At 45.0% G+C, this 27173-nt stretch overlaps 1 protein-coding gene across 1 annotated transcript in view; it reads left to right on the top strand.

The window, feature by feature from the left end:
• OVCH1 (ovochymase 1) overlaps positions 1-27173 on the top strand; it is a 1424491-nt gene that overhangs the window by 797164 nt on the left and 600154 nt on the right. The window contains exon 14 of the mRNA XM_069628530.1: positions 15866-15959. Within this exon, the coding sequence (XP_069484631.1) occupies positions 15866-15959 (94 nt within the window). The remainder of the gene's footprint in view (positions 1-15865; positions 15960-27173) is intronic.

Genomic DNA, 27173 nt, shown 5'->3' with positions numbered 1-27173 from the left:
CAATTTAGAATAAATTAATAATTGAATAGCGCACTTAATCTGATATGATAAAGATTAACAACGGAGAATCTGGCACTAGCACACTTCTTGATAATCACTAAGGAGTTGACATGAAATGGATAAGTTAGCAACAATACTTTTATGGTTTCAAATGGATGCAATGTGGAATGAAATGCAGTACAGAAAATAACTTGATATGATTTCAACAAAACAATGTAATCACTTTCTTGTACAATTCACCCCCCCTTTTATGCAATGCAGGGAAATGGAAGGAAGGCACACAATTCTCAGAAATGCAAATCAAATGTAATTCAGTTCACCCAGCAACTTAGACTACAGAAGTTGAAAACACAGGCCCAAATGCTTTTAAATGTGCTGGCAATGAAGAAAAAAATATGCTAAAATGCTTTTAATTCCCTCTAGGAGGTTCAGGGTGAGTGAAATAAAGTTAATATTAGTCCAGGCTAACTTTAGCAAGGATCTAGGAGTAATTGGTAGGTTAATCGAATTGTTAATCGAATTGTTGGCAAATGAAAGCAAGAAAACTGCTGTTTCACACGTGAAGAAATTTGCAAATCGCGGCAAAATTCGCGAGTGCGTTTTTCACGATTGCGGCAAAACTATATGGGGTAGGAATGCGGTTCTAGGTTCGTAGGAAAGCCACGATTCTAAGCTTTCTGGGGAAAGTGACTGCAAGTCTCTAGCATAAACGGTCACGGAGATATTTGCAACTAGAAAATGACAAGTGACAGCTTTATAAATGACAGATGACAGTTAGGAGACAGTTCTACTTAGATTAAAATAGGATTGAATTATATTATTTTAACTAAGAGATTGGTTCTACAGTTCTGCACAGTTTTGCTATGTACTCACAATATATTTAGAAATATGCCTTGCCACGGATCTGGTCAGGTTTTGGACTGGACTCTGGTCTCTGCACTTCACAGTGATCTGGGTCAGCTCTCTCTGGTTCTGCTAACAGGTCAGCTTTACTCTGCTGGTCTGGTCTGGGTCTCTGAAGGTTGATAGATTGAAGTCTCTGTTAGCTCTCTGGAGGTTGATTGATTTGAAGTATGGATTTTCCCGGCAGAGCTTCAGCTGCAAATGGATTTGAAAGTCCCTATCTGTCCTGTCTGTCTGCTTTTATCTGTTTTTTTTTATGGGTGTGTGCAGCATCACTAGACCCTACCCCTCTCCACTTATCATTGGCCAAGCTTTCATTTCTCCCCTGATTGGGGGAGCTAAATTGTGTCAGAGTGATGTCATTTTACAGCCTGCTGAAAGTCCACTCCTCCTGTCAACTTACACACAAATCTAGCTTTGAACCAAATAAATATTTGCAGAGGTACATATTGTTTTAAAATCATATGAACCCCTAACATGTCACAGGAGGTATCCCATGTTCAAACTCTGCTCTTCCTGGGAGCTTGCATTCAGAAATGGCAATATTTTGCACTTTTTAACTGGTTTGCAATACCGGACATTACCCCAAATTTACACACATGTGCACAAGGAGTATGGACATTAGTTGATGAAGTGTCAGATTTTTCACATGCACACATTTTGGGTAATATCCTCTTTTCCGCTAAAACCCCCCTGAACATGCCACCGGTTCTAAAAACCTCTTAAAATGTGGGCAGAAAAATCACAAGAATTATGGTATTTAAATAATTTTCACAAGTCCGTACTATGAGTTATTCATCTTTTTCTAAAACCATATTCTGGCTATAGAGGTGTCTCTTTTCAGGTCACATGGTACAGAAACCAGTCTTTCCAGTTTCTGCCAAGCTCAGAGACCCTGCCCCTCCCCTTTACTTCCAGGAGGAAGCTACATTTACGACATCTGCAATAAACCATCTGCCTGAGTCAGGACAGGGCTTTGTTCAGAGCTCCTGTATTCTGTGGGGGCTCCCCTTAATTCAATTATCAGAGAGATGGCATATCCTTAGTGTGGCCAGCAAAAGGCAGATAGGCCTGGGAACACAGCTGTGACTCAAGTTTCACTCCTGATGGGGGGGTAGTTGCCAGGCAAAATTGGAATCTCTTTAAGCCAGGTTTCAGATAAAATGTCACTTTTTGTTACCCAGTCTAAGTCAAGACAATGTTTACATATGCAGTTAGAATGCTGATTCTAAGTTTAAAACTATGACATTTAAACAATTGCAACCTATGTGACACTCAAAGTAGGTCAATCATTTCTTTTAAACATTTAAATTTTTAGTGTCTTTCAGTCCAAATTTACTTAAACTGCTGAAATCCACAGCTCAGCCAGTCTGGTTATAAACCTTCAAGTCACTTCAGAATATAACTTTACATTGGATCCACCTCTCAGTAAGTCTTTCTTTGGCTTGCCTTGGGTTCATTTATTCAGTTTTACACAAAAAAGTAAAATCTGGTGGTTTTAAAACGCCGGCTTTTGGATGGTGGTGAGTACTGGTACTGCACCCCTTTTTGGGATTTAAGAAAATGAATTCCCAACAGTTATGGGTTTGCTTTTGGCAATCAGCATTGCCATTCCCAATGGTTTCAGACTACTGTGTGGGTAGTCCAATGGTGGTTTTAGGCAGTGTCCTTCTGTGCCCATAACATCGGCAAAAATGGGTGGCAGCCTATTCTTCATGCACTTCCCTGTGCATTTTCTGGGAAGCTCTGGCCATCATGATGTTTTCCATGTCAGTACTGCACAGTTTTGAGGTAGGACTCGGATGCATGGGTAAATACATCCCACAAGCCCCCCTCTTGCGATGGCCATTCGGTTTCACTGATGGGACTCGCAAGACCTGGGATGTTTCCTCATCTTCTTCCAATAGATGGCACAGTTCAGCATCTTTTTCTCCATCCGGTCGGATCGATCGGTTCTCCTCGCCGGTCCTGATGGGAATATTGGGCGGTACTCCGGGCCCGTTGCGTCTCTGCTCCCGGTCTCCGGATCGTCCTCCTTGGCCCGTCTCCCGGTTTTCTTTCTCCTAGGACGACAAAGGAAGAGCGGCAATACCTATTCATAGACATTTTTCCACCACTGTTGAGATAGTGGGGCAGCATATGCATTTCATCATAACAAAACATTACATTCTGATTTTGAAAAAAAAAAACAGTATAACTAAGACAGTTTCATGCAAATCACAATATTTTAGAGACTAGATGTGGTATGTTTTATGGTTGGAACTGAATTAGTCTGAGACAGTACCCACTAGGATTCCAGAGGATTCCTCCAGTTGTTGCAGAGTGTGCCTGGGATGGCAACATTTCGACTGGTTTATGTGGACCCACTTGTCTTCCCCTGCTGCCAAAGGACCTTTGGGGATGTGGATTTTGTAGGCCACAGGGGAGATCTTGTCGAGGATCTCAAAGGGTCCCTTCCATGTAGGCAAGAATTTCCGCTGTTTTGCCTGGTTTCTTTGGAAGTTGTATAGATAGACCCGGTCCCCCACCTGATATTCCTTCCTGGAAGTTTTCAGGTCATAGTGGGTCTTCATGCTATCAGCTGATCTTTCTAGATTCCGCTGAGCGTAAGCAAAAGCATGTTGGAGGTGTTTCCTTAAATTCTCCACATACTCATGAGTTGTGGAGGCATTTATTAGTGTCTGCTCTTGGGTCCTGTAGAGCAAATGCTGAGGAAGCACCATCTTGCGCCCAGTCATCAACTCAAATGGTGACATTTTGGTTGCAGATGAAGGGGTAGATCTGGTGGCCATTAGGACCAGAGGTAGTCGGATATCCCAACTTGGCCCAGAATCTGCCACAAACTTTTTTAAGATGCTCACAATTGTCCGGTTGTAGCGTTCCACTGCTCCAGAAGAAGCTGGTCTATAAGCAATATGCAACTTCCTTTTGACCCCCAGTATCTCCCACATCTTTGTCATTACTTCACTGGTGAATTGGCTACCCCTGTCTGACTCAATCCTTTGAGGTAGACCAAAACGGGAAAAGATGTGGTTAATCATCAATGCAGCTGCGGTTTCTGCCTTGCAATTTGGGGCTGGGAGACATTCCACCCACTTGGTAAACAAGCATGTCACAGTCAACATGTACTTATTCCCCCTAGCAGAGCGAATCACGGGGCCTACAAAGTCAATTTGTAAATCTGACCATGGCAGTGTCATCCCCCTCTTTTGGAGAGGCGCACGGTGCGTGAGGGATGATGGCTGAAATTGTGCACACACAAGACACCCCTTCAAGTATTGGTCGAGGTCCTGCCCCATGTGTGGCCAGTATGCAACCTCTCTTAAGATTTCCAATGTTGTGTGAAACCCCCTATGACCGGCGGTGGCCGCATCATGGGCGTGACTTAACATCAGGCTTCGGAATGAGGTAGGAACCACCCACTGATCGTGGCCAGCTTTGGATTTCCTTACCAACAAACCGTCTTGGATCCGGAACATTTTTGGACATTTCATCAACACTCTTAGGTCCTCTTTCCCAATGTAATCGGTATCCGTCAGGGGAAAGTTCTCAGGGTCCTCAAGGTGCTGGTAAAAACTTACCAATAATTGGATCCCCCTTCTGAGCTGTAATCAAATCAGCATCAGGGGCCTCCTTACTCCATTGTGCAATTGAAAGGTCGTCGTGAGCATTTGTCTGGGACCCAGTGATAGCAGTGACCTGGATTTCCCCCAGCAAGGACTCAATCTCAATTAGATCCCCTTGGATGGCCCCGGTTTTGGCCAGCTGATCAGCTAAGTCATTTCCAGTTTTGTCTGGTCCCTCTACTTTGGAATGACCCTTGATCTTTTTCCAATAGATGGTCATCTCATTCGAGGTGACCAGATCATCAATGTTTTGGATCAACTTCCCATGTTTCAAGGGTTTGTTGTTAGCACATAACATGCCTCTGGTTTTCCAATTAACCAGGTGCTCCACGAACCCGTTCCGTACATAATCCGAATCTGTGATTATGACCAGTTCGCGGAGTTGATGCTGGACAGCAGTGAGGATGGCCTGATGCACAGCCATCAATTCTGCCACCTGACTACTTCGGGGACCAATTTTGTATCCAGCGGAGGGTTCTAGGGACTCATTCACCCATGCATTCCCTACGCCAGCCACCAGTTCTTTCTCCCTGTCGTCAACATGGTAAGAGCATCCATCCACATAGACAGTGGGCATTCCCTCACACTTGTCGTCTTCAAAGACTTTGTGTGGGGAATTAAGGTATGCCTCCGTGTTGTCCTTGATTTTTAGACTTTCGTCCTCGAGACAGTTTTCTCTGGCACAATCATGCAAGTCAGCCAGACCTTGCGCGAGGAGACTCTTCTTGTTTTGGCCATATCTGACCTCCACAGGAAAGCCTTGCATTGACAGAATCCAGGAAGTAATTCGGGAATTACTCACATTTCCGGCCCGGATTCTGTCACTTTGGAGATATTGCAGAGGCTGGTGTGGAGTCTCCACTATGATGTGTTCCCCCTGGATAAACGGGCGGTAATTCTTCAATGCCCACACCGCTGCCAGGAGTGCCTTCTCACAATCGTTGAATTTTTCCTCCACAGAGGATAAAGTTTTGCTCGGATAGGAGATTACTTTATTGACCTTGTCATGCTTTTGGTATAATACTGCCGTCAAGCACGTATTAGAGAACCCCCGTCTCCAGGAAGAACTCCTTGTTTCTGACAGGGTAAGCTAGGCAAGGCGCTTGTGAGAGGCTTCTTTTGAGTTGTCTTACTGCCTCGGATTGTTCTGGACCCCATTCCCACTTGACCCCCCCTTTCAGGAGATGAATCAGGGGTCTGGTGATCTCTGCGTAGCCCTCAATGAACTTTCTGCTGTAATTAGTCAGTCCAAGGAGACTCCTTAGTTCCCGCAGAGTTGTGGGGTCTTTCAGTTTCTGAAGTGCTTTCACTTTCTTTTCCTGGGGACAGAGACCCTGAGGAGTAATCTCATGCCCCAAGAAATTAACACGGGTTCTACACCACTGTGCTTTCTGAAAGGAAAGTTTTGCTCCGGCGGCCCTCAACTGCGTCCGAACATAACGGATCTCCGCTATGTGTTCCTCCACAGATAAACTTTTGATGAGGACATCATCTACATAAGCCAGGTTACCCCTCGCACCCAGGTCGGGCATGGCCTTATGTAGGAAAATATTGAACTCATTACCGGAGTTAAGGTATCCGAAGGGAGTCCGGGTCCATGTGTACTGCTGGCCCCCAAAGGTAAAAGCCAGTTTGTATTGGTCCTCCCTGCTGACAGGCACGGTCCAGTATCCATTGGTCAGGTCTATTGCAGTGAATACCTGTGACCCCTGGATCTGGGCCAGCCCTTGGTCAATGTAGGGCAGAGGCCATCGGGAAGTATGGACCCGTTTGTTGAGCTCCCTGAGGTCGGCGCAGAGTCTCCACTGGCCGTTTGGCTTTAATATTCCCAGCACCGGATTATTGAAGGTGCTGTGGATGGGACGGATTATTCCCCTGGACTCAAGGTTCTTAATTATTTCAGTAAGGGACTCCATTGATGCGAGAGGCAAGCGATATTGCTTCACAAACACTGGAGTCATGGCAGGGTCCGTGGGGATTGTTGTTGTGTGGATGTCGGTGCGACCACAGTCATATGAGTCTACCGCAAAGAGATCTTGGAAATCCAAGAAAACTTGTTTCAACTTTTGCTTTTGTTCCAGAGTCACACAGGCATCAGCTAGGTTGACTCTCTTCCACCATCTGACTGAAGCCTGGAAAGACTTCTGGTTTGGCTATCTCAGCGGCCTCCTCCAGCTGGGTGGAGAAGTCCCTGGTCAGAGTGCTGATTTGGACTGGAGGCTTCAGGTGGGAAAGGCAGCCCTCATGGACCTGGAAAATCACCTCATCCCTCCTCAAGTCACATCTTCCTTACCATAGGGGCAGGAAGTGTACACCAGTAAGTTCCCCCCCATGCCGGGTAAAAATCCTGTCTGGTGTTGTATTGTCATCACTGTCACTGTCAAAGCAGTCCTTGGGGATTGGCCCTAACAGTTCATTTCCAAGATCAATGGAGAAATGTCGGTCATCAACCGCCATTCCAATAATGGTGCCTGCGGCTAGAGTAATACTCTTTAAGTCGCTGTTATCCACCTCTATTGGAATGGTGTCATGTTCTATGTTGACTAATGGTGTTGGGTTTACCCCCAACCCTTGCTGTTGGAGAGAAGCGTTTAGATGTATGTAAGCAAATGTTCTCCTTTAACTTTCACTTCCAGGGAGAATTGTCGGGTCCTTTCTGGGATGGTGACTTCCTCTTTGATCTGAATTTCAACTGCATAAGGTAGCAATTGAGCTGACCTAAATGCTTTTTCTGGATCATCAAAGCCCATGGGATTATCCGCTAATCGGGACCAAGCTTTGAAGTTTATTAGGTCCAAACTAATGGCAAAGCGATTGAGAATGTCACTGCCTAAGTAAAAGGCGGCAGGGACGTCTCGCACGACCCAACAATTGTGGACTATGCTCTTGTTGCCAATGGAGATTTTGAGCATACACCTGCTTGGCAGGAGATGTTTGGAATTAGGCACTTCCAGGTCCATTTCCCATTTGTCTATCAGTTTGAATGTGGGAATGGCTGGATCTTTTGGGAGTTGGCGGAACATGGCTTCGCTGATGAAGCTCTTACCGTTGTTCACACACACTCGAGCGAGAACAGAATCCTTCCCATCATTTAACTGAACAGGGATGAACAACTGCTCTCCAATTTGCTGAATATCAGCCAGGCTTTGAGCTGATTTCACATCTTTCTGGACTATAGGAGTGGGGGTTTCTGATTGTGGATTAGTATAGAATTTCAGAGTGTTTCCTTCCAGTGTGGAATACCACCTTAAACTGGAAGGAAGGTTGATTTTCAGAAATAGAGAGGACCCCCCATCACCAGTCTGTTGTTCTACTGCTATTACTGTCACGTCTGGAATCTGGTTGTTCTGGAAGTGAAATTCTACTTGGTCAGATTGTTGTTCAACCATGTGGCAGGTGCCGTTTAAACTAACATGGTTGACACTCTGTTTTAATTTTATTGGTCGGCTAGTCTGGGTCCAGAGGATCTTGTTTACGCAATCTATTAGGGGTGACAACCTCCTCAGGAGGTCATTGCCCAGTAAACAAGGGGTGCCCTCTGGAGTCACTACTATGACCGGGTGTTTCACCTTGTGTCGCCCGATCTTAATGTCCAAGTCTGCAGTCCCCTCAACGGGAATTTCCTTCCCGTCAAAGTTCTGCAGTTGTCCAGGAAGAGAGGTGAGAGGAATTTGGTAATTCTCTCCCCTTCCTGCATTCAGTTCATCAAAGGCCCTTCTGGACAGAAGGGTGGCTTGAGATCCAGTGTCCACCAGTGCCAAAATTGTACCCTGTACTTGTACCGGGGCATAGTATCTTCCCTCCTTCTCCTCAAGGGGGCACAGATAATGCACATTTTTGGACAACTGGTGGGCTAACTTTCTGGTTTTGGACATCGCTAGCGAAGAGATTTGGGCGGAATTCTGCGGAGAGCCTTGGGAATCTGAAAGAAAAAGTTGGCAACTGGAGATCAGAGCCATTGTGGGTTCCCCTGGCTCCGGTTCTGGGCCGCCCCCCCCTTTTTGGAGGCAGTCACCAGGATGGGTTTGAACCAGGGGAGTTTCTTGCTGTTGGTTCTGGGATGAGATGGTGGGCGGCAGTAGCTCAGTCTCCACATCTCCCCAGTCTGGATTTGCATCCCTAGAGACCCATTTTTCTTTGGGAGGAGTTCCCCCCTCTCTGAAGGAGAAGATCCTTTTCCCAGGATCCTCCGAGGATCCCTCTCCCTCAAATTGGAAGATCTGTACCTCCTCCTCAAACTGAGTCTGTTTGGGTCTTTTGTTTCTCCTACCCCCCCCTCTGCTCCTTAGGAGGCAGACTTTCAGGGGCAAGAGATTTTGTTTCCGGTTCCTGGGTTTCCAGGGGCTGTTTACAAGTGAGGAAGGAAGCTTCCTCCAAGGCTTTACACCCCTCTTCCCCTTGTGCCTCCTCCCTGGGAACCGGTGTGTTATCGGGGTGCTGCCCCCGTCATTGTTCTGGGGCACCAGGTCCAGAGTTGGGTGCGTTCTGCGCCGGCATGCCGATCTGAGGGTTCTGCTGAGCCCTCAGTATGTGACCCAGATCCTGCGCCATGTTTTGAACCTGGCGCTCTAACTGGGAAACCCGCTCAGGCTGATACGGGGCCCTGTTTTCTCCCCTGGGCTGATCCCGGGAAGGGTAGCTGTCCCTCCTCTGGTAATACCCCGGGTTGGGAAGATTTGGGTACCCCTCCACCCTTGGCCTCCCCTCTCCCGGATTAGGTTGTCTGGGCTCAGGGAATTGGGGAAAGAAGGGTGGAGGATTTTGGGGCTGGAAATTGGGTGGATACCTGGGGAAAAAGTTCTGCCCAGGATTCGGAGAATTTCTGCCCTCCGGTGGGAAGTTAGGAGGAAAGTTCCCTGGGTTAGGTTCTTGGCTGGATCTCCCCCCTTGGGCTGGAGGAGTCCACACATAACCCAGGATGGGTCTGTTTCCCTTGTAACGGAGGCTTACTTAATCAGGAGAGCGAGGGACCCCATTTGTGGGGCTGCCTCCCTGGCTCCCTGTCTGTGACTGGCCCGAGGACCTTCTGGGCCTAGTATTATTAGGTGCAGGTAGGTTTTTAGGCCCCCCCATCTCCAACTCTAAAACGGGGGTGACCTTTACCTCTGCCACCTTGGCAGCAGCAGGGGTGTTGTTGGCTTTGGGGTTTTTGGGCGCATTATTTTTATCTACCGGTTTCTGCACCTCATAGATCCGGGTAGCCTGTTCAATGACCCAGTCTAAAGATCTTTTCTCGTGAAAATCCCTCACAAGCTGGGTCATTATGTATTTGGGCAAGGCATGAAAAAATGTATTGATGAATTCTCTACTGTCTGTGCGCACCCTTCTGGTGGTCTGCGCAAAAGCACGTTTCAGTTCTTGCACAAATTCTTGTGGGGCCTGATCCTCCCCACATTGCTGCCTTGCGAGCCTCTTGAGGATTTCTATGAATGGAAAAATGTTTCAAGATGGCCGCCTTATAGGTGGACCATCTTAAATGATTTTGGTCCTCCAGCCCCGCAAAGAAACTGGAGTATTCCGGGGAGAAGGTCCACTTTACATATTGAATACAGCTTTGGCTGTCCTTCAAATGGAAAGTCTCCATTTGCTCAAACAACTCTAAGTGCTCCCAAACAGAATACTTAGCGTTCTTATGGTAAGGCGTGATGACGCTCCTGATCGCCTTAATCTGCTTTAAGGGGTCCTTAAGCAAGGCCCTTTTTGCCTTATTGGCCTTTTTGGTTCGGGTATCCCTTGTCCATTCATCCTCTGACTCAGAGGCACTGCTCCCAGAGGTTCCTGTCTGTTCTTCCAGGTTTTCCCGGATTCTGCGAGCCTGGGAATGGCTGGCAGAATGTGGGGACCTGGTCTCCTGTTTCCTGTGGTGCTCAGAGGAGTCCTCAGATCCCTCCTTGCTGCCAGGATTTGCTGGGTACCCCCCCACTGACCTAACTGGGCAGAGGTTTTCAGGATGCCCTTAAGGGGCCTACTCTCCTGGGGTTCCCCACTGAACTGTACTGTAATTGGGTGCCCGTACCCGGATGCCCACCCCTCCATTCCTGAGTGGTACTGGCCTATGAGCCCCATACTTTTAGCTGGATAGTAATCTGCCGTCCCTGTGGCCCTGTGCTCATGTGCGCCAGGGGACATGGGGGTGATAGAGTCCAGGGACTGGGAGAGATGAAGGCCCCTGGTGTTAGGGCTCCTGAGGTTATGGCCAGGAGTCTCTTTCCCAGCGGACCTCATCTCTATCCGCCCCTGCTCCCTGTTGCAATGCAAGAGCCTGCATTTGTGCTTTCAGTTCCTCAGTCAAGGCCTTACTAGACTCTATCAGTCTCTCCTGCATCGCTACCTGTTGTTGGAGCCTACCATTGTGTTGACAGAGGGCCTCATTTTCCCTCTGTGCTTCCTGGTTGGTCCTGGAGAACTGGGCCAGTCTTTGCTGCAGGAGGTTTACCTCCTGAGTCCCATCCCTACTGGCCTGCTCCTTTCTTGCCAGAGCATCTTCCACCCTTCTGGTGTGCTCTACCAAGTTCTGGTTTTCTTTTTGGAGGTCACCCAGCCCCTGGAGGGCCAGGTGATTTTCTTCAATTTCCTTTTTTAAGTGGCAGACTTCCTGGCCAGAGTGTCTTTCCTGACTGAGAGCCTGCATCTGTGCTGCCAGGTCGTCCCTCTGTCGTTGAAAGGCACCAGCTTTTTGGCGCTCCTCATAAACTCTGCCTGGGTATCCAGGTCTTTCAGAATCAGTTTATTGCTCTCCTCTTTCTCTCTATCTAGCTGGCTTTGCAGGGTGACTACCTGCTCCGCGCATGCCCTGTTGAAATTGATCTGTTGCTCCAACTTTTTCTGGTTCTGCAGTAAGGAGTCCAAACTGTCTTGGTGCTCCTTCTGCAGGGCCAGAAATCTGGTATCCTGGTCTGTCTTTTCCTGTTGTAGGATGCCCATATCCTCTTTTATTTTAATGATATATTGCCTACTATCATTTTCTGACTCCTGGCTCCTCTGCAGCCTCTGCTCAGAAGAGGCCAGATCAGATCGGGCCTTCTCTACTGCCATCTGTTGCCTATTTGCCAGATCTTGGCTTTCAGTGCATTTATCCTGCATGTCTCCCATATATAGGTACAGGTATGCTGCTATCCTGGCAATCTTATTGTGTTCATCTTTGGCTTTAGGAGCCATATATAGTTCACTCATGGCCACATGTAATGGACCCTGATCTCTCCATAGGCCTGACCCTGTTTCAGTGACCTGTCGCGTGATGGCCTGCAACCAGGCATCCTGGCCCTGTTCAGTCCATTCACCTCTCACAAATAGTTTATGTAATAGGTGCTCTTTGGCTATTTTCATGTCTACTAAGGTCGTCATTCTAGAGATTGGTCTCTGTCCTGACTTACAGAAATTAGTATTTTATTTTTGCAAAACAGACCTTTTCCTAAGAGCGTTCCTTTGAGGAATGCTTTACAGCGTAACACAGCGTGGTGATCCGACCGGATATGTGTATCTGGTCAGCTGGCACGCTTTATTAATCTGCACAAATGGTAGATCTAACCCAAACATCCCGGCGAGCCCCCAATTTGTAAGAGGTTTCAATTCAGCACTACAGCCAAGTCAACGCCTAGTCTAGAATACTGAATGAAAACCCTTATTGATATATCTTTATGTCCAGTTCATGCGTTCTGGATGACTACCCCTATATAACACCCCTCTCTTGGAATCCTCCTGACCCCACTGAGCCAAGAAGTAGTTCTGTTTTGCAAGTTAAAAGGTTTAATTGATAGTTTAAACAATAGATATATATATCACACTTTAGAATAAATTAATAATTGAATAGCGCACTTAATCTGATATGATAAAGATTAACAACGGAGAATCTGGCACTAGCACACTTCTTGATAATCACTAAGGAGTTGACATGAAATGGATAAGATAGCAACAATACTTTTATGGTTTCAAATGGCTGCAATGTGGAATGAAATGCAGTACAGAAAATAACTTGATATGATTTCAACAAAACAATGTAATCACTTTCTTGTACAATTCACCCCCCCCCCCTTTTATGCAATGCAGGGAAATGGAAGGAAGGCACACAATTCTCAGAAATGCAATTCAAATGTAATTCAGTTCACCCAGCAACTTGGACTACAGAAGTTGAAAACACAGGCCCAAATGAGACAATGTTTACATATGCAGTTAGAATGCTGATTCTAAGTTTAAAACTATGACATTTAAACAATTGCAACCTATGTGACACTCAAAGTAGGTCACTCATTTCTTTTAAACATTTAAATTTTTAGTGTCTTTCAGTCCAAATTTACTTAAACTGCTGAAATCCACAGCTCAGCCAGTCTGGTTATAAACCTTCAAGTCACTTCAGAATATAACTTTACATTGGATCCACCTCTCAGTAAGTCTTTCTTTGGCTTGCCTTGGGTTCATTTATTCAGTTTTACACAAAAAAGTAAAATCTGGTGGTTTTAAAACGCCGGCTTTTTGATAGTGGTGAGTACTGGTACTGCACCCCTTTTTGGGATTTAAGAAAATGAATTCCCAACAGTTATGGGTTTGCTTTTGGCAATCAGCATTGCCATTCCCCATGGTTTCAGACTACTGTGTGGGTAGTCCAATGGTGGTTTTAGGCAGTGTCCTTCTGTGCCCATAACATCGGCAAAAATGGGTGGCAGCCTATTCTTCATGCACTTCCCTGTGCATTTTCTGGGAAGCTCTGGCCATCATGATGTTTTCCATGTCAGTACTGCACAGTTCTGAGGTAGGGCTCGGATGCATGGGTAAATACATCCCACATAGTTTATCAAATATTTACACTATCTCAATGAATAATTTATAGAACATCAGTAACTAATTGAATGTATATCAGACAGACGATGCATACATTTTATTAGCTGTGTGTGAAACGCTAATGCTACGATCCTTGTATTGGAATCTTGCCCCACAACAAAATTGATGCTGTAGACTGTACATGGCTGTCATTTCAAAGCCATCAATTAAAGAACTTGATTCACTGCAATTCCTTTTTTAATAAAGTATTTGTAAAATGTACGTTAGAGCCAATCCAAAGGAAACTGTCCCAAAGACGAGTTTTAGCAATATCAAATCATAAATATTTTTAAATATTAATTTCTTGATTAACACTACACTGTTCACAACTGAAGTTCTTGACAGAAGGAAAATAATTTGCAAGTGTCATTCATGGAATGGCCCACGCCGTTTGACTGAAATGTGAGGATAGACTGGGCACATGTCCACGCTGACATCGCAGGAAATTGCCAACAAACACAGCGCCTGACGTCCTTATTTATGAGACCAGTGTTTTAGGCCCTTCATGAAAGCAAGACCACAGACAATTGAGAAACCAAAGCAAACTTCATAAACAGCCACCATTCTCTTACTGTTAAAATAGAAATTATTTTATCACAAACCATTAGCCTAATGTATTTGTGACTCACATCAACTAAGGTAGATAATTCAAATACGTAATCAAAGTTCTGTTACTTTCTCAATATTTATCCTAATGGATACATCCTATATATCGAGCGTAGTACTGTAAGGTGAAATCCCAAATGTCCGGCAGTAGTTTCACGTAAGTGCAGACTACTTCATGTACTTAAGACCATCTACATGTGAACCTAAATTATCTATCCATTTTTGTTCTGAGGGCTTAGGATACATTGTAGTTTTACGATCATCTCAACTAAGTAGCTTCTGTAGAGCAAATCGATTGATATCTTAATTGCTTTGTCTAAAATGTTATACCATAGCATCTGTATTAAGTTGTGTATTCTAGAATGTGTGCCAATTATGTAATGAATAGTGTTTCCCAACGTAACATTACATGACAATAAAAATGGCATTCTAGCTTTTACAATTAATAAAATGTTATACGATCTAGGTTTTTTGCATATTCACATTTCTCAACCTTCACAGTAAAATTCAAACCGTGAAAGTTCCACATGGATAGTGTCCCAATATTGGTTCCAAATTCGGAGGACTGCGTAAGTATTTCGATTGGACACCAGTTTGCATATTGCATGCACCAAATCACTGCTTAAAATGAGCACCTTTGCTAAAGGCAAACGTTTCTGGAAACTGTAAATTAATAGTGTAAGTTTCACAGGATTCCAAAGTTGGTTACTGTGCTGAGTGATGGTAGTAAAGCAATGATTTATTACTAGAAGACTTATTTTTGAGACAGCCCGGATATAGAATCTTTTTAAGAAGCCTCTTGATTAACCACTTTGTAAAAGTCTGTGTAATGATATCTGCCTGCCTATAGGAACAGTGTTGTACAGTCACTCCTAGGCTTCAAAAAGGTACCTTTACTTGTAAGCTCACCAGATGTTGACTCTTAACATTTACCATTCCGTTCTTTGACCGAGTGATCTAAAACCGTTCTGTTAGATTGGGTCTACATTTGTATGCCACTTGGCGCAAACCGAACTACAGGTATCCAATCTTCATAGAACAAAACCCTTTTCTGCCACTCTACTCCCTTCTTATCAGCACTCTTTCTCACCCCCACACCTCCCTTTTCCTGCCAAAAGGTTCTACCACCTCAAGGTAGAATGTGCATGTAACCTCTCGCACATATTGATTGTGCTGATGAATGTCACTTCACTAATGACAGTAGAAACCAATCCAAAGTTTTAAGTTTTTTTCTTAATGGACATTGTCTGAAACCTAGGAGACGTAACTCCTCCATGTTAACTTTCTTGGGTTCGTTTAATACCATAGTTACCTGTTGCTCAACACACATGTACTTGCTGACTGCCTTCCACCCGTCTCAGGCACTAGAAATAATGCTTCAAACGTTCCCAAGTTGATGGTGCCCAAATTCAGCTAGAGATCTAGCTATAGTCCAGTGATATGAAGGGGTTTAAAAAAATACTGAGTAACCTAACTGAAATGAATCGGATTGGCTATTTTAGATCACAAGCTACGCTCCACAGAACAACCCAGTAGCCATCCATGGAAATTCACCTCCAGTTTACAGCCCCGAACAACACTCTGCGGGTATGCAAACAAGCTGAAATACATACATCTGTAGAATGTTGCCACTGAAGTGGCCTACATGTAAATGATGTGACTGGTATTTATACAGCATATGTACACATCTGCAGATGCATGCACTGCTTTCTAATAGGTTTTGAAAAATTACTGATTAAACGTCAGAAAAGAAGTCTGCCTCCAGGGTGATAAAATGCCTGAAGACCACACTTATGTAGTTGGAAAAGTGGTTGCAAATGTATAGTTCTCTAATCAATTAGTACAACTACATTTTGTGATCAGAGATTACTAATTTCCTCTAGTAATATTAGAAAAATGTGTTTCCATATTTTCAGTTTGTTTTTGAAGACTTCTGCTTGGAGTATGACAAGAATTGCAACTACGACAAAGTATCATTCTTCGATGATGAACAGCAAACCATACTCCTTGGTAAGTAGTGCTATGTTTCCTCAGATCGACTGGTAGTTTCTTTCAATAAGACCGCTAGATCACCCTACTAGAGCAGGATTATATTATTTCTTTAACCAGTGGAGGTGTGGGCCTCTGCATACCCATGTTCTAGTAGAAGCAAAACTAAGATCTTCTAACATGAACTCTTGTCTGAACGAACAGAATATTTCTTCCTTGGGAGCCCTGAGAGAACTTATTGCAAGTGTCCTACAAAGAGCTGGGACAGAGCCAGTGCTCCACAATGTGGCTGCTTGACGTCAAAGGTAAATGCACCTCTTACTGACACAATCAAGGAGAACTGCTTGGAAATAATTTGGAGGTTTGGGTGTGATTGGTAAAGGATTATGGTTGTCTGCTCTTTTGCCACCTGCCTTGACATTAGCAAGTTTGTGGGGGGCATTCAAGGGATGATATGGTGAGCCCTCTGCCCTCAAACAGCAATCTGGGCCTGGGATGGGGGGTTTTCAGGGACCCTAGTCATGCTTTTGGCCCTTTTAACACTTACTCCAGGGATATTGGGACCAGTCTTCACAGCATGCCTCTATGCGGAGCTGTGGACAGTGTTAAGACAGAGAAAACAATGTTCCCAGACGAAAAGTAGACGCAGAGCTTTTATGTGGCCACCATGGATTGTGATAAGACTAAGGTATCATTTTCGTTCCTGTCACTTAAACCTGTAAAATGCTTCAAGTGTGTCCCAATGTGCATGTGTGTAAAAGATGGCATTTAACGTATTGGGTCAGCCTATGCATGGTTCAGTTTGAAAGGCCGGGCACACTCCAAAAACCAACAGAAGTCTGTGATCTCACAGCCCCATCATTCACTAGCCCACATTGATCCCCATCAGAGGTGCAATCCATTGTGCAGGGCCTGGCTGAAGTGTAAAGGGGTTTTGGGGGTCAGGATCCTTTATAAATACAGGGATGGTCGGAACGAGCAGGAATCCGTAGATTTGATTGGAGAAAGACGATTGGGAGATTGTATAGAATAAAGCTGTATGAGAATTACGTATAGCTGAACATTTCGATTGTCTCCCATTCTGTACCATTACAGTGAACAAGGGGAGCAGGGTCGTGGGGGTGTCCCCCGCACCCTTGTTCACTGTAATGGCTTTGGGGTACGAGGGTGTCCCCTGCTTCCCGAAATGTTTTAAAAAAAAGAACTCTGCAGCGCTGGTTCCAGATCACAGAAGTGAAGGAAGCAGGCTTCACAGAGACTAAGTCAGCGGCACACAGCGAAATGTGCCACCTAATGGTAAGTAAGGGGTTGGGTGGGAGCGGATTATCTGAAATGGCCACGGGAGGAAAAACTGAATTTATTTTAATCCCTGTCCTTTCGGATTCAAACAGTTCATGGTAATCCAATTAGTACGGCTGTTAATGGAGCAGCAGGTTTGAGAGTGTGTAAGGTGCAGGAGGATTAGGAAGCATACAGGTGTGGAGCTGTGAAGGAATGGGAACAGAATAAGTTATGAGGAACATTTCTAAAAGTACACAAGGTGTGCAGAGGGTCGATAAAGAGCTGAGTGACCCAGAGTAGACTAAAAGCAGATGGACAGAAGGTTTGGACCTGCTGTGTGTGGGAGGGAGGATTGGAAAGAGTCCAAGTGAATGAAGGGACCCTAAAGAACTGGGTAATACGTTGGAGAAGAAGGGAGTAGTGAGGACAGGAAAGTGGAGGAGTTCTTGGATTTTTGGGGCCAGTTTAAGCCAGATGGTGAGACCAACTGACGTCTGCTTGTCTCGGAAGTGGAAGGAGGAATTGGTGCATAGATTAATTTCGAGGGGATTGGGTCCTTTGACGTATTCCATATGTGACAGTAATCACCACAGCTGTGCCGATTACTGTCATAGATATGGAATACGTCATCGGACCATCCCATCGAAAGAACGTTACCAGGTAAGAGAGTAACTTGTTTGTCTAGTTGGCTAGCTCAAAGTATTAACAAAACTGCACGAAGGATAGAGCAAAGCGGCAGAAGGGGGGGGCGGTCCCACAGGCATACAAGTGAGCAACAATTTAGCAAAAAGCAAAGTGCACTTGAGTGAAGATTGGGCCTTATTGAAAGGGAGCCACTGTAGCACCTAGCCCAGCACCCGGGAAACACCCTACGATCTCACTTTTGGGAGACGTGGACCCTACTGGGACAAAGCTGGGAACTTGAACAAGCATGCTATTCACCAGGATTTTTTTTTATTTTGAATTGTTTTTTTAAAACAAAAACTCTGATATTAACAATAACATGCATTGACATTCCGCATTTTCATATCCTATATTATGTCCTAATAAAATATGAACAAATAACCTACATCAGACAAAACCATCTAAAAAAAGATACTCCAAAGCGAGTGGGAAAGACCTCTCAATGATTACTTGGTGACAGTAGAAGTATAGTCCCATCTCCTGTCAAAATGCAATCATTCAATCAATCCCATAGGTTTTAAAAATCTTGAAACCCTGATTGTTAGTGAAATAGAAGTTCCATAGAAGCTACGTGGCAAAAAATAAATCTGGTTCAATATAAACATTGTACTTTAATTCCCCAAAGAACAAGCTGTGCGTATCAATTAATGTTGGGCAATCGGGCACTGTTTCAGTGTTTCTTTTGATGGGACTTGTTTACAAAAACTAGGGCTAGGGAATGTAATAGTTTCTAGTATTCAAGATGTCTCTGATTAAAGTTAGGTTAAACCTGAGCCTCTCAAATTGATACCCCAGTTTAAAGTTTGGACATACTGGCAAAATACACATTTTTTTTTATGTTCGCCCGCAAGAGCCTAGTGAAGCTTATATTTAGGAAGTGTTGAACAAGTAGTTATCTAGTCTTAATCCCACTGTTTAACTATACTCATCTGTATTAAGTAGTCCTGTTTACAGTTCAATTAGCTCAGGATCTTGTTACACTTGAGAGCATAAGGCTGTGTCTCCCTATCGCGTCCCAGTCCAATGCCAGTATGGTTTCAATGCCACAGGTATTTGGTATAGATTTTGTTTTATAAGATTTAATAACCCGGAAGTAGAGTATCTTCCAGACCTATTTTCATTTAAGGTACGATATCCGCTTTAGCTTTAAATGAAGTTAATAAAGTGGCCTTGTTGACAATATGAAAGATTGGAATACCCAAGTAAAGTGATACGTAACTTCAAGAGGTATATCGAAAACCAGTTTTCCCTTTTACTATTTGAGAGCCTAATTTCCTTGATTTTAGATCTATTCACTTTTAGGTCTTTTAATTCAGCTTACCTATGCAATGCGCTTAGACTCAAGACCAATTTGTGTGTAATCTTGAATCAGGATGTGGTCAGCACATGTTGACCAGGCGTGTGGTACCCATACGTGGGGAAGAAACAAAGGAGTTTTCCATGAAGTCTCAAAGTTTGGATTCATACCTATACAACCAGTAGGTCGCAAAGACGCAGCCCTGTCTGAGCTCCATGTTTGTGTGCATCTTTCCTGTAAGGTTACTCCCAAAGTCCAAACTTGCTTCTATACAGGTATCTCTATGTAGATACACAAGGATGCTTAATAGTTTTGAAGGTAGCCCTCAAATAGATGGCCTTTACCACAATCTTCTGTCATTTACCACGTCAAAGGTCAACAAAAAGTCCCCAAAATGCATTGTGTTGTGCCTTGTGGCCATGTATTGCAAGATCATAGCATTGCAGGTTGTACCAACAGTCTGATGAAAGCCCGATTGGTATTTACAGAGACATCCTGTTCGTACTGCCTAAGCTTCAAGCTCTCTAAGGACCAATGCCTTGAAGAGTTTACTCAACGTTCAAGAGGGTTAAGGGCCGATAATTGTGTGGGCCGATTTAGTTTCAATTTTTATATATCGGAACTATAAGAGAGAGCTTCTGAATCTCTGGAGTCCTTCTATATAAAATATTGGAGAACAAAGTGAATAGTAGGCCCATACAATCTGAAATGTGTTTAATTCAGTTATTGCACTGGTTACGTTCCAATTCAATAGGAGTCCATAAATTCATATCCTTTTTTTGCACTAGTAGCTGCTAGCATTGCCTCCGTCATTCTGTACTAAGTGTCGGTGGTGTAATGCACCGTTTTTATTTTTGTCGGCACCTTATGGACTCTTCAGATTTAATTTTCTGGCTCTCCTCACTGAAATTAATGGAATTCAATTCCCACTGCAACTCTTTTGTTCATTAAGACCTTATCAAAGACCACCTTATTAGGGTACCAAGAACGCTTACTCTTACATTTGTAGTTGTAGAGCTTTTCTTTATTGAAGGTACTCTTAGTGGTGGACACAGCTATTCCTTTCAGCTATGTCCTCACACTGATGTAGTCAATACAAGATTAATGAGACCCCCGATGCCAAGTTGCTGCCCCTTCAAAGTCCCCACCACATTTCCATTGTTTGAACAAATGCCATCTCCATAAAAGCAGACCAAACACAGCCACTAGATTTGTTGGTCATTACTTACCCACCAAACTTAATCTAACTTTACATTTCTGTATTTAGATGAGTATTATTAGTCCTCCTGCTAGCTGTACCAGCCCCCGATTTGTTTCCAAAGACCCATCTTCTAGTATATTCGGGTTGTGCTAAAAACCTAGTAATATTAAATTTCACAGGATTCCAGTATACATAATCTGAAACAAAACCTATTCTACAGCCAAAAGGCACTGTTTCGCCACCCAGGATCTGCCAATCCTAAACTGAAGGGCATTTCCTTTTGCTATTAATAGCTCCCCAGATGGATGACTTAACAGCCCCTCAATAGCAGGCTGGGAAGAAACCTGATTCCCATCCAGATGAACTGGGGGGGGGGAGTGATCATGCCACCTGGAGAATATTCACATGGTTCACAGTTGAATATAGCTGCCCGTGTCCTTGTGTTCCAAGATAGGACTTTCAAATATTGCTTTCAGCTAAAGCCCCCAAGAGACACATTTTGATTGCTGCAGTTCATACATTGCACCTGTAACAAAGACCACTTCAAATTATTCCCATGAGTGATTTTGCTCATGTTCACCTCTTCCAGTGTGATTTTCCCTGTAGATATTTGTAGTAATTATCCGATCTTCACTGCCACCAATGTTGGAGCAACTATTCTCCAAGTGTGGTGTGGGTATCCTCTGATATTGATAGCTTACAATAAGAGGAGCTATACCATTAAACATTTTCGATCTATAGGCAATCTGACAACCACTCTCGTATTACCCCTGAAAGGATTTCCAGGGAAACCAAATGCAAAGGTTCTTCATCCATTCCACCAATTCTATGTCCTGTGATGTAATGAGCATTCGTTTAGCTATGTTGTATAATAGGGCCTCGACAGTCCATCTTTAAAACGGGGGTTAATTAGTATCTTGAAAAAGTTCCAAAACAACTCTCGGGGGTCCCCTTTTTTTGTTCCTTTCTGGAGGTTCGGTCGTTCATATGCTGTCAAACCGTAGATTCAAAACCTCGAGCATTGGCACTATTTAACCGAAGTACGAGTTTTGAACATTACTGGCACCCCTTTTGTTTGTTGCATGGTCAGAATTCTGACTTTTCACGGTCCTGTGTAACACAACACTCTGGTGCATGTGACATTTGTCTTTTGTCTGTGAATTCGGAGGTACTTTGATATTCTTATTTCCCCTCTTGCCCTTGGTGTTGTCTGAGGCAGAACATTCCAAAGTGGTGATTATTTAATCAAAACTATCTTCTGCTAATCCCAACAATAATGGCGTCTCTTCTTTCTGGACTCCTGTTGATTCCTGTTGTTTTTGGACTGTGCTGCAGACTTCAAAGATGCTGGTTTATCCTATACTACTTGTAATGAGCTTGCTGAAACTTCCTGGATGCCTCTTTAGCATTCACAGCTGTAAATGTTGATTCAGTGATAACTATTGCGGACCCATGCGACTTATCACCCTTTGTCTTGCCTTCCTGCATTTAACTCATTAAAGGACCACACATCTTTGGTTACCACCATCTCACATTTTCACCCCCCATTGCTTGTATGCTGCAAGGAGTGTATGCTTTTTTGGATCCTAAGGTAGGAGGTTTGCTGTTTCATCGCTAGGCGTAAATTGTCCTATTGATTTACTATCCATGGAGCCAAAATGAGGGCAGAAACTGAGGCCAGACCTAAATTGGTGATATTCCCTGGGTGTGCTGTTTCCAAGGTGGATTCAGCGGGAGGGAATATAAGAGGTCAGGCATTCTTTGAAGTTAGATGGTGTTTGAACATGACCACCCCCTCAGCCTCCATGGTTTTCCGCTTCTGGGTCATTCTCCAGATTTCGAACGCTATCCAGGGCTTCCTGAAGACCTGGTCATGTCACCCTTTCAATTGAAATTTGCCCCCTTTCCATGGGGTTTTTATGATTAAAGGTTTGCTTTCTCCTCCTCCACCAGAACAATGCTACTCGGTCTATGGCCACAGCATGAAACCAGTCAGAAAATAGATGATTGCCAAGCATGAAGTTGTGTGCCGAATACTGTGTGCCCGGGAGAGGTGCAGCCCTACAAGAACTCTGGCATCACCCACTCATGATCTTGCTGAACTTTTTTTCCAAAAATCTCAGCCCTACTAGAACAGAGCAATGTTGGGGACTAAAATTGCCAAAAGGGAGAAGGCATAGTCCCCCATTCTCCAAGCACCTGACCGGCCATTAAGTATGTACACTATTACCAGGAAAGTACCTTGGGAGAGGAGTTATTTTATGTTAAAAAAAGTGTATATATATATATATACCGAAATTATGGATATTGTCACCTAATGTAAATATTTGACCATCCATATATATAAATGTGTGGCGTTCATAGTGCAAGCATAGATTTATTTAGTGTGCCTTTGTACGGCACATATACATCGTGTTTCAAAGCACCCACAGGGCAACAGGGAGGGAACATGGGAACGATGGGCAAATATAATAAAGAGAAGAGGCAGGCCTAATAGGCCTTGTGAATATTCAGAGCGTGCAAGTGCAGAGCGAGAGAAGGGGGACGAGGGAGGGGTAAGTACTAGGGGTTCAGCAGAGGGAAGTGCAAGGGAGCAAGTTGCAAGCAACTGTTGAGTGCCTGGCAGAGATCACTTGGTAAGAGTGGTCAACTGCCAATACAATAAGTGCAGGCCTGTGAGACAGCACAGGTTAGTGGGCGCAAAAAGGCAAGTGCTGGGAGTGGGCAGAGGCTGAAGGCGATTGGTGGGTGTGGGAAAGGCCAGGACACAGGACACAAGGGCCCTGGTCACCAATCTCAGCGACTGTAGATTAGCACGGGAAGGAGGAAGGGGGGTGCGGAGGTGAACTAGTCTTGAGGAGCTTCCAGAATTTGAGATCTGGCTGAAGACTAAGATGAAGCTGTTCCAGAAAAGGGAGCCAGCCGAGGAAAGAGATGTGCATGAGCTCGCTGTTTAGAGAAGCGCTTGACACGCAGAGAGTTGGCGCTGGAGGAGCATAAAGTTCTGGAGGGAGAGTATTTGGTGAGTCACTTGTGGATGGCGTGGTCCCTAGACAGCCTTTTAGATGAGGCAGACTAATTTTATCCTTGCAGCAACTGGGAGCCAGTGGAGAGATTTCTAGGACTACAGAGACATGGTCCCTGGGCTTGAGGCCAAGGAAAAGTCTTGCAGCCCTATTCTGGATAAGATGAAGGGGATGGAGAGTGGATTGGTAGATTAAGGAAGAGGCTGGACTCTCTGGTCCAGCCTAGAGAGTACCAGAGCTCTAGAGACATTGAGTTTGAGGGAAAGTGAGAAAGGGAATGATTCCTTTGAAGAGGTGGGCCTTCTTGGCAAGGTCCTGGATGTGAGGGAAGGGGAGCGAGAGGGAGGGGGAGGAGACCAGGATGATGCCAAGGTTTCTGGCTTCAGATTAAGGAGAAAAGGGAGAGCCCATAGAGGGTCGCCTGAGTGAAGGGAAGAAAGGGGGAGCAGGAGTCCCAATGGGAATAATCTCAGTATTGCTGGCATTGAGGCAGAGCGAGATAAATGTTAGAGCCAGGGAGAAAAGTTGGAGCCCTGGGAATGCCACTGGTGGAGATGGGGGTGGGAGAGGTGAAAAAGCCCAGGATAACCTGGGAGGGACTGTCGGTGAGGAAAGGTGGCCAGCGAGCCTAGTGCCCGCTCTGAGCTACCAAGAGTATGGTGGAGCAGTTTTATGAGGATGGAGTGGTTCACCTTATTAAATGCAGAGGAGAGATAAAGTAGAATGAGAACAGCTGGAGAGTTAGTCAAACGTGAGCAGGTCTTCATGAGAGTTTAGGAGAGCAGTTTCTGTAACTCTGGATGCTCTGAATCCAGATTGTTGGTTGTGTAGGCAGCCAGCAAGCTCAGTATGCTGGGTCAGTTGGGGGAAGACTAACTTATCCAAGAATTTCCCAAGGAAGGAGTGGATCGATATGGGGCGGTAGTTAGTTGGATACGACGGGTTGGTGTAAGGCTTTTTACAATAGGGGGCGCACAAGAGTGCTTGAGGGAAGAGGGGAAAGACCCAGTAGCAAGAGTGCAGAAATCAGCAAGTGCAGGGGCAAGGGAACTGATATTTTCCTTAATTCTGGAAGAACACGGAGACTGGTTAGAAGGAGAACTTCATCGAACGGACAACTCTAGTGACCTTGTCGAATGTGTTGGGGAGAGAAGAAGAGCGAGGCAGAGGAACGATGGGAGGCCATAGGTGGCTGGGGATGGGAGGAAGGGAGGGGAAAAATTGGTGCTCAGGATGTCCTGAGGTTTTGCAGTGAAGTGTGGCCAATGCATTGCAGAGGGCCTGAGAAGGACAAGGCGAGGTGGAGGCTGTGGAAGGGTTGGCTAGTTGCTTGTAGATTTTTATAGTTAAGCCATGTTGGATGCCCCAGAGACGTGAGCCTGGATGTGTCCCCTTTTCTTGGAATGAATGGGGAGTCAGAATTTCCGTTGGAGAAGGCGATCGGCCAGTTTGTCGGAGGGTGAGCCTGAGCCGGAGGTCTGCCACTTCAGTTCTGCAGCTCTGCACTTGCATTTCTAGGCTGCAAGTTCAGAATTATACCAGGTGTTACGCGTGGTGGCATGTTTCAGGCTGATCCTCCGGACTGGGGCAAGAATGTCGAGAGTGTTAGTGATGGCAAGATGGACGTTGCTGAAAGCGGAGTCAGAGGTAGACTCTGCAGTGGAAAGATAGGGGGTGAAGGTGGATGCGATGGCAGCAGCTGACACTCGTTTCTTCGGGTAGATGTCCATGAATGAGGTTGGCAGATCTGGGGAAGGTGTGGTCAGAGGGCAGAGATGACCAATGTGAGAGGGGATGAGGGAGTGGTCTGACCAGGAGAGTGGGGCACAGAGTAAGAGAAGTATGGATCAAGGCATAGTGTGTCAAGACGAGTGGGTAGGACCAGAGGAGAATGGAAAGGGAGAGCGAGGAGCAGAGTTCACAGAAGGGAGTGGACGCCGTGGTTGAGTCAAGGTTGGATGTTTGAGTCATCCAAGGTGAGGAGAAATCTGCCCATTCTGAGGGAAACCGGGTGATGGAGCCAGGTGGCCTGTAGTTGGTGGCAATGGTCGGGGAGCAAGTAGGAGACATGATCAGCTTGCAGACCAGGCTCTTGAAGGAAGAGTATAGCTGGGTGGGTATGTGGGAGGAAGGGACCCAATCGGGGTCGATCAAGGAAACCTCACTGACAGCACAGTTAGGGTGAGGCTTAGAAATTATCTTCTAGCCATTGGGGCGAATGCTGAGCTGGTATTGAACCACGTTTCGGTAATAGCAAGGATACCCAGGTCAAGGTCTTCAAGGAGGAGGCAGATATCAGCAGATGCAAAACAAATGGTGCTGTACAGTGAAGGAAGTTGTACGTAGTTAGCGGACATTGTCTTGTCTGTTCCTCATTTATCAGCGACGCTTTACGCTTTCTTTGAAGAGCAGGATGGCCAGTTATTTTCTGAAACACAGTATGGAACCAGCCTAATGTTAGCAGGAAGGTTATTCAAGGGTGGAAGCATACTGGTATAATGCTTGTTTTCTGGTGTTCTTGCAATTTTTGGACCTCAATCTGGTCTCTTCGTATTGTGTTGAGTTATCCTTCTGCGATGGTAGTCTTTTTAGCGATGTATGATGATTTGTATAGAGCTTTGTAGGTGATGAAGACTGTCATGCAGGTGCAGCAAGTTCAAAGGAGTAACCAATAGAATTCCTTGAGTTGGGTAGATATGGTTGAATTTCTTCAGTTGAGCAATGAGGCAAGGTGTGGCATGCTAAACTGCTTTCAGAGAGGTTGTTTGGCCAACTACTAGGTGAGAGTTGAGACCATCCAGGTGAGGTGCCAGTGCCTGGACGATGGTTATGAAGTCTGAGGCAAGGATGAATGGTTGGATTTGGTGCAGCGATGTGGGCTTGGTCAATGTCTTTTCTTGGCAATGTGTTCTTTGAAGGAGAGCTTGCAATTGATGATGCTGAGGAATTTTGCACCAGAAGTGAGTTGGGGAGAGAAGCAGTAGAAGTCCATCTTGGGCGCATTTGGTGCTTCAAGTACGATGAACTGCTTTGGTGAGGCTAAGTAGGTACTTGTAATCCACGCTGAACGGTCGAGAGACAAATTTAATTTAAGCAGTTGACCTTTCAGGAAGAGCTGTCATATAGCTGGTACTCCACAGCTCACTGGACATTGTTTGCATATGCAGGTACCCATTTGGAGGAGCTGGTGTCTGTTGGTCAGACAGCAGTTGAAGCATTGCAAGACTGTGCAATCAAATACCATGCTATGTAGGGTTTTGAGTAGTGCTTTGTAGTTGGTTTTGAGCGGGACCAGCTGGCATGGGTCGCCTTTGTCCATTAGTGCCTCAGTTGGGATGGTGGTAGAAGCTGGACTAGTATTCTTGAAGTAGGTTGTTGGCTAATCTTCATGTCGCTGGAGCACAACTTTCATCATGATCGTGGCAATAAAGGGCAGATGCATGATAGAGTGGTAGTTTGCCAGGTCATTTGGATCCAGTGTGCTTATTTTAGTAGGGGTGGCATTTGGCCACTTTTCAGTGCATTGGGAAGATGCCATGATTGTGACCTTGATAGTGCGATGCGTGAGCGTTTGATTCTTCAGTATGGAGTCTGTGTTGGCCTTCTCTTCATGGAAGGTGCCTCGAGTGACGCAAAGAGGTTTGCATGTTCCACCGGTGTTGAGGACTTTAATTCGGACCATTTTGGGACATAGAATGGTTTTGTGGCAAGGGTGCCAATGGTGGGTAGGGTGTAGTGAATGTAGC

This window comes from Ambystoma mexicanum, chromosome 12, assembly GCF_040938575.1.
Source record: "Ambystoma mexicanum isolate Mex_15411 chromosome 12, UKY_AmexF1_1, whole genome shotgun sequence".
In the NCBI taxonomy this organism is placed as follows: Eukaryota; Metazoa; Chordata; class Amphibia; order Caudata; family Ambystomatidae; genus Ambystoma; species Ambystoma mexicanum.
The sequence above is the reverse complement of the archived record's forward strand: the minus strand, read 5'-3'. Positions and strand labels throughout refer to the sequence as shown.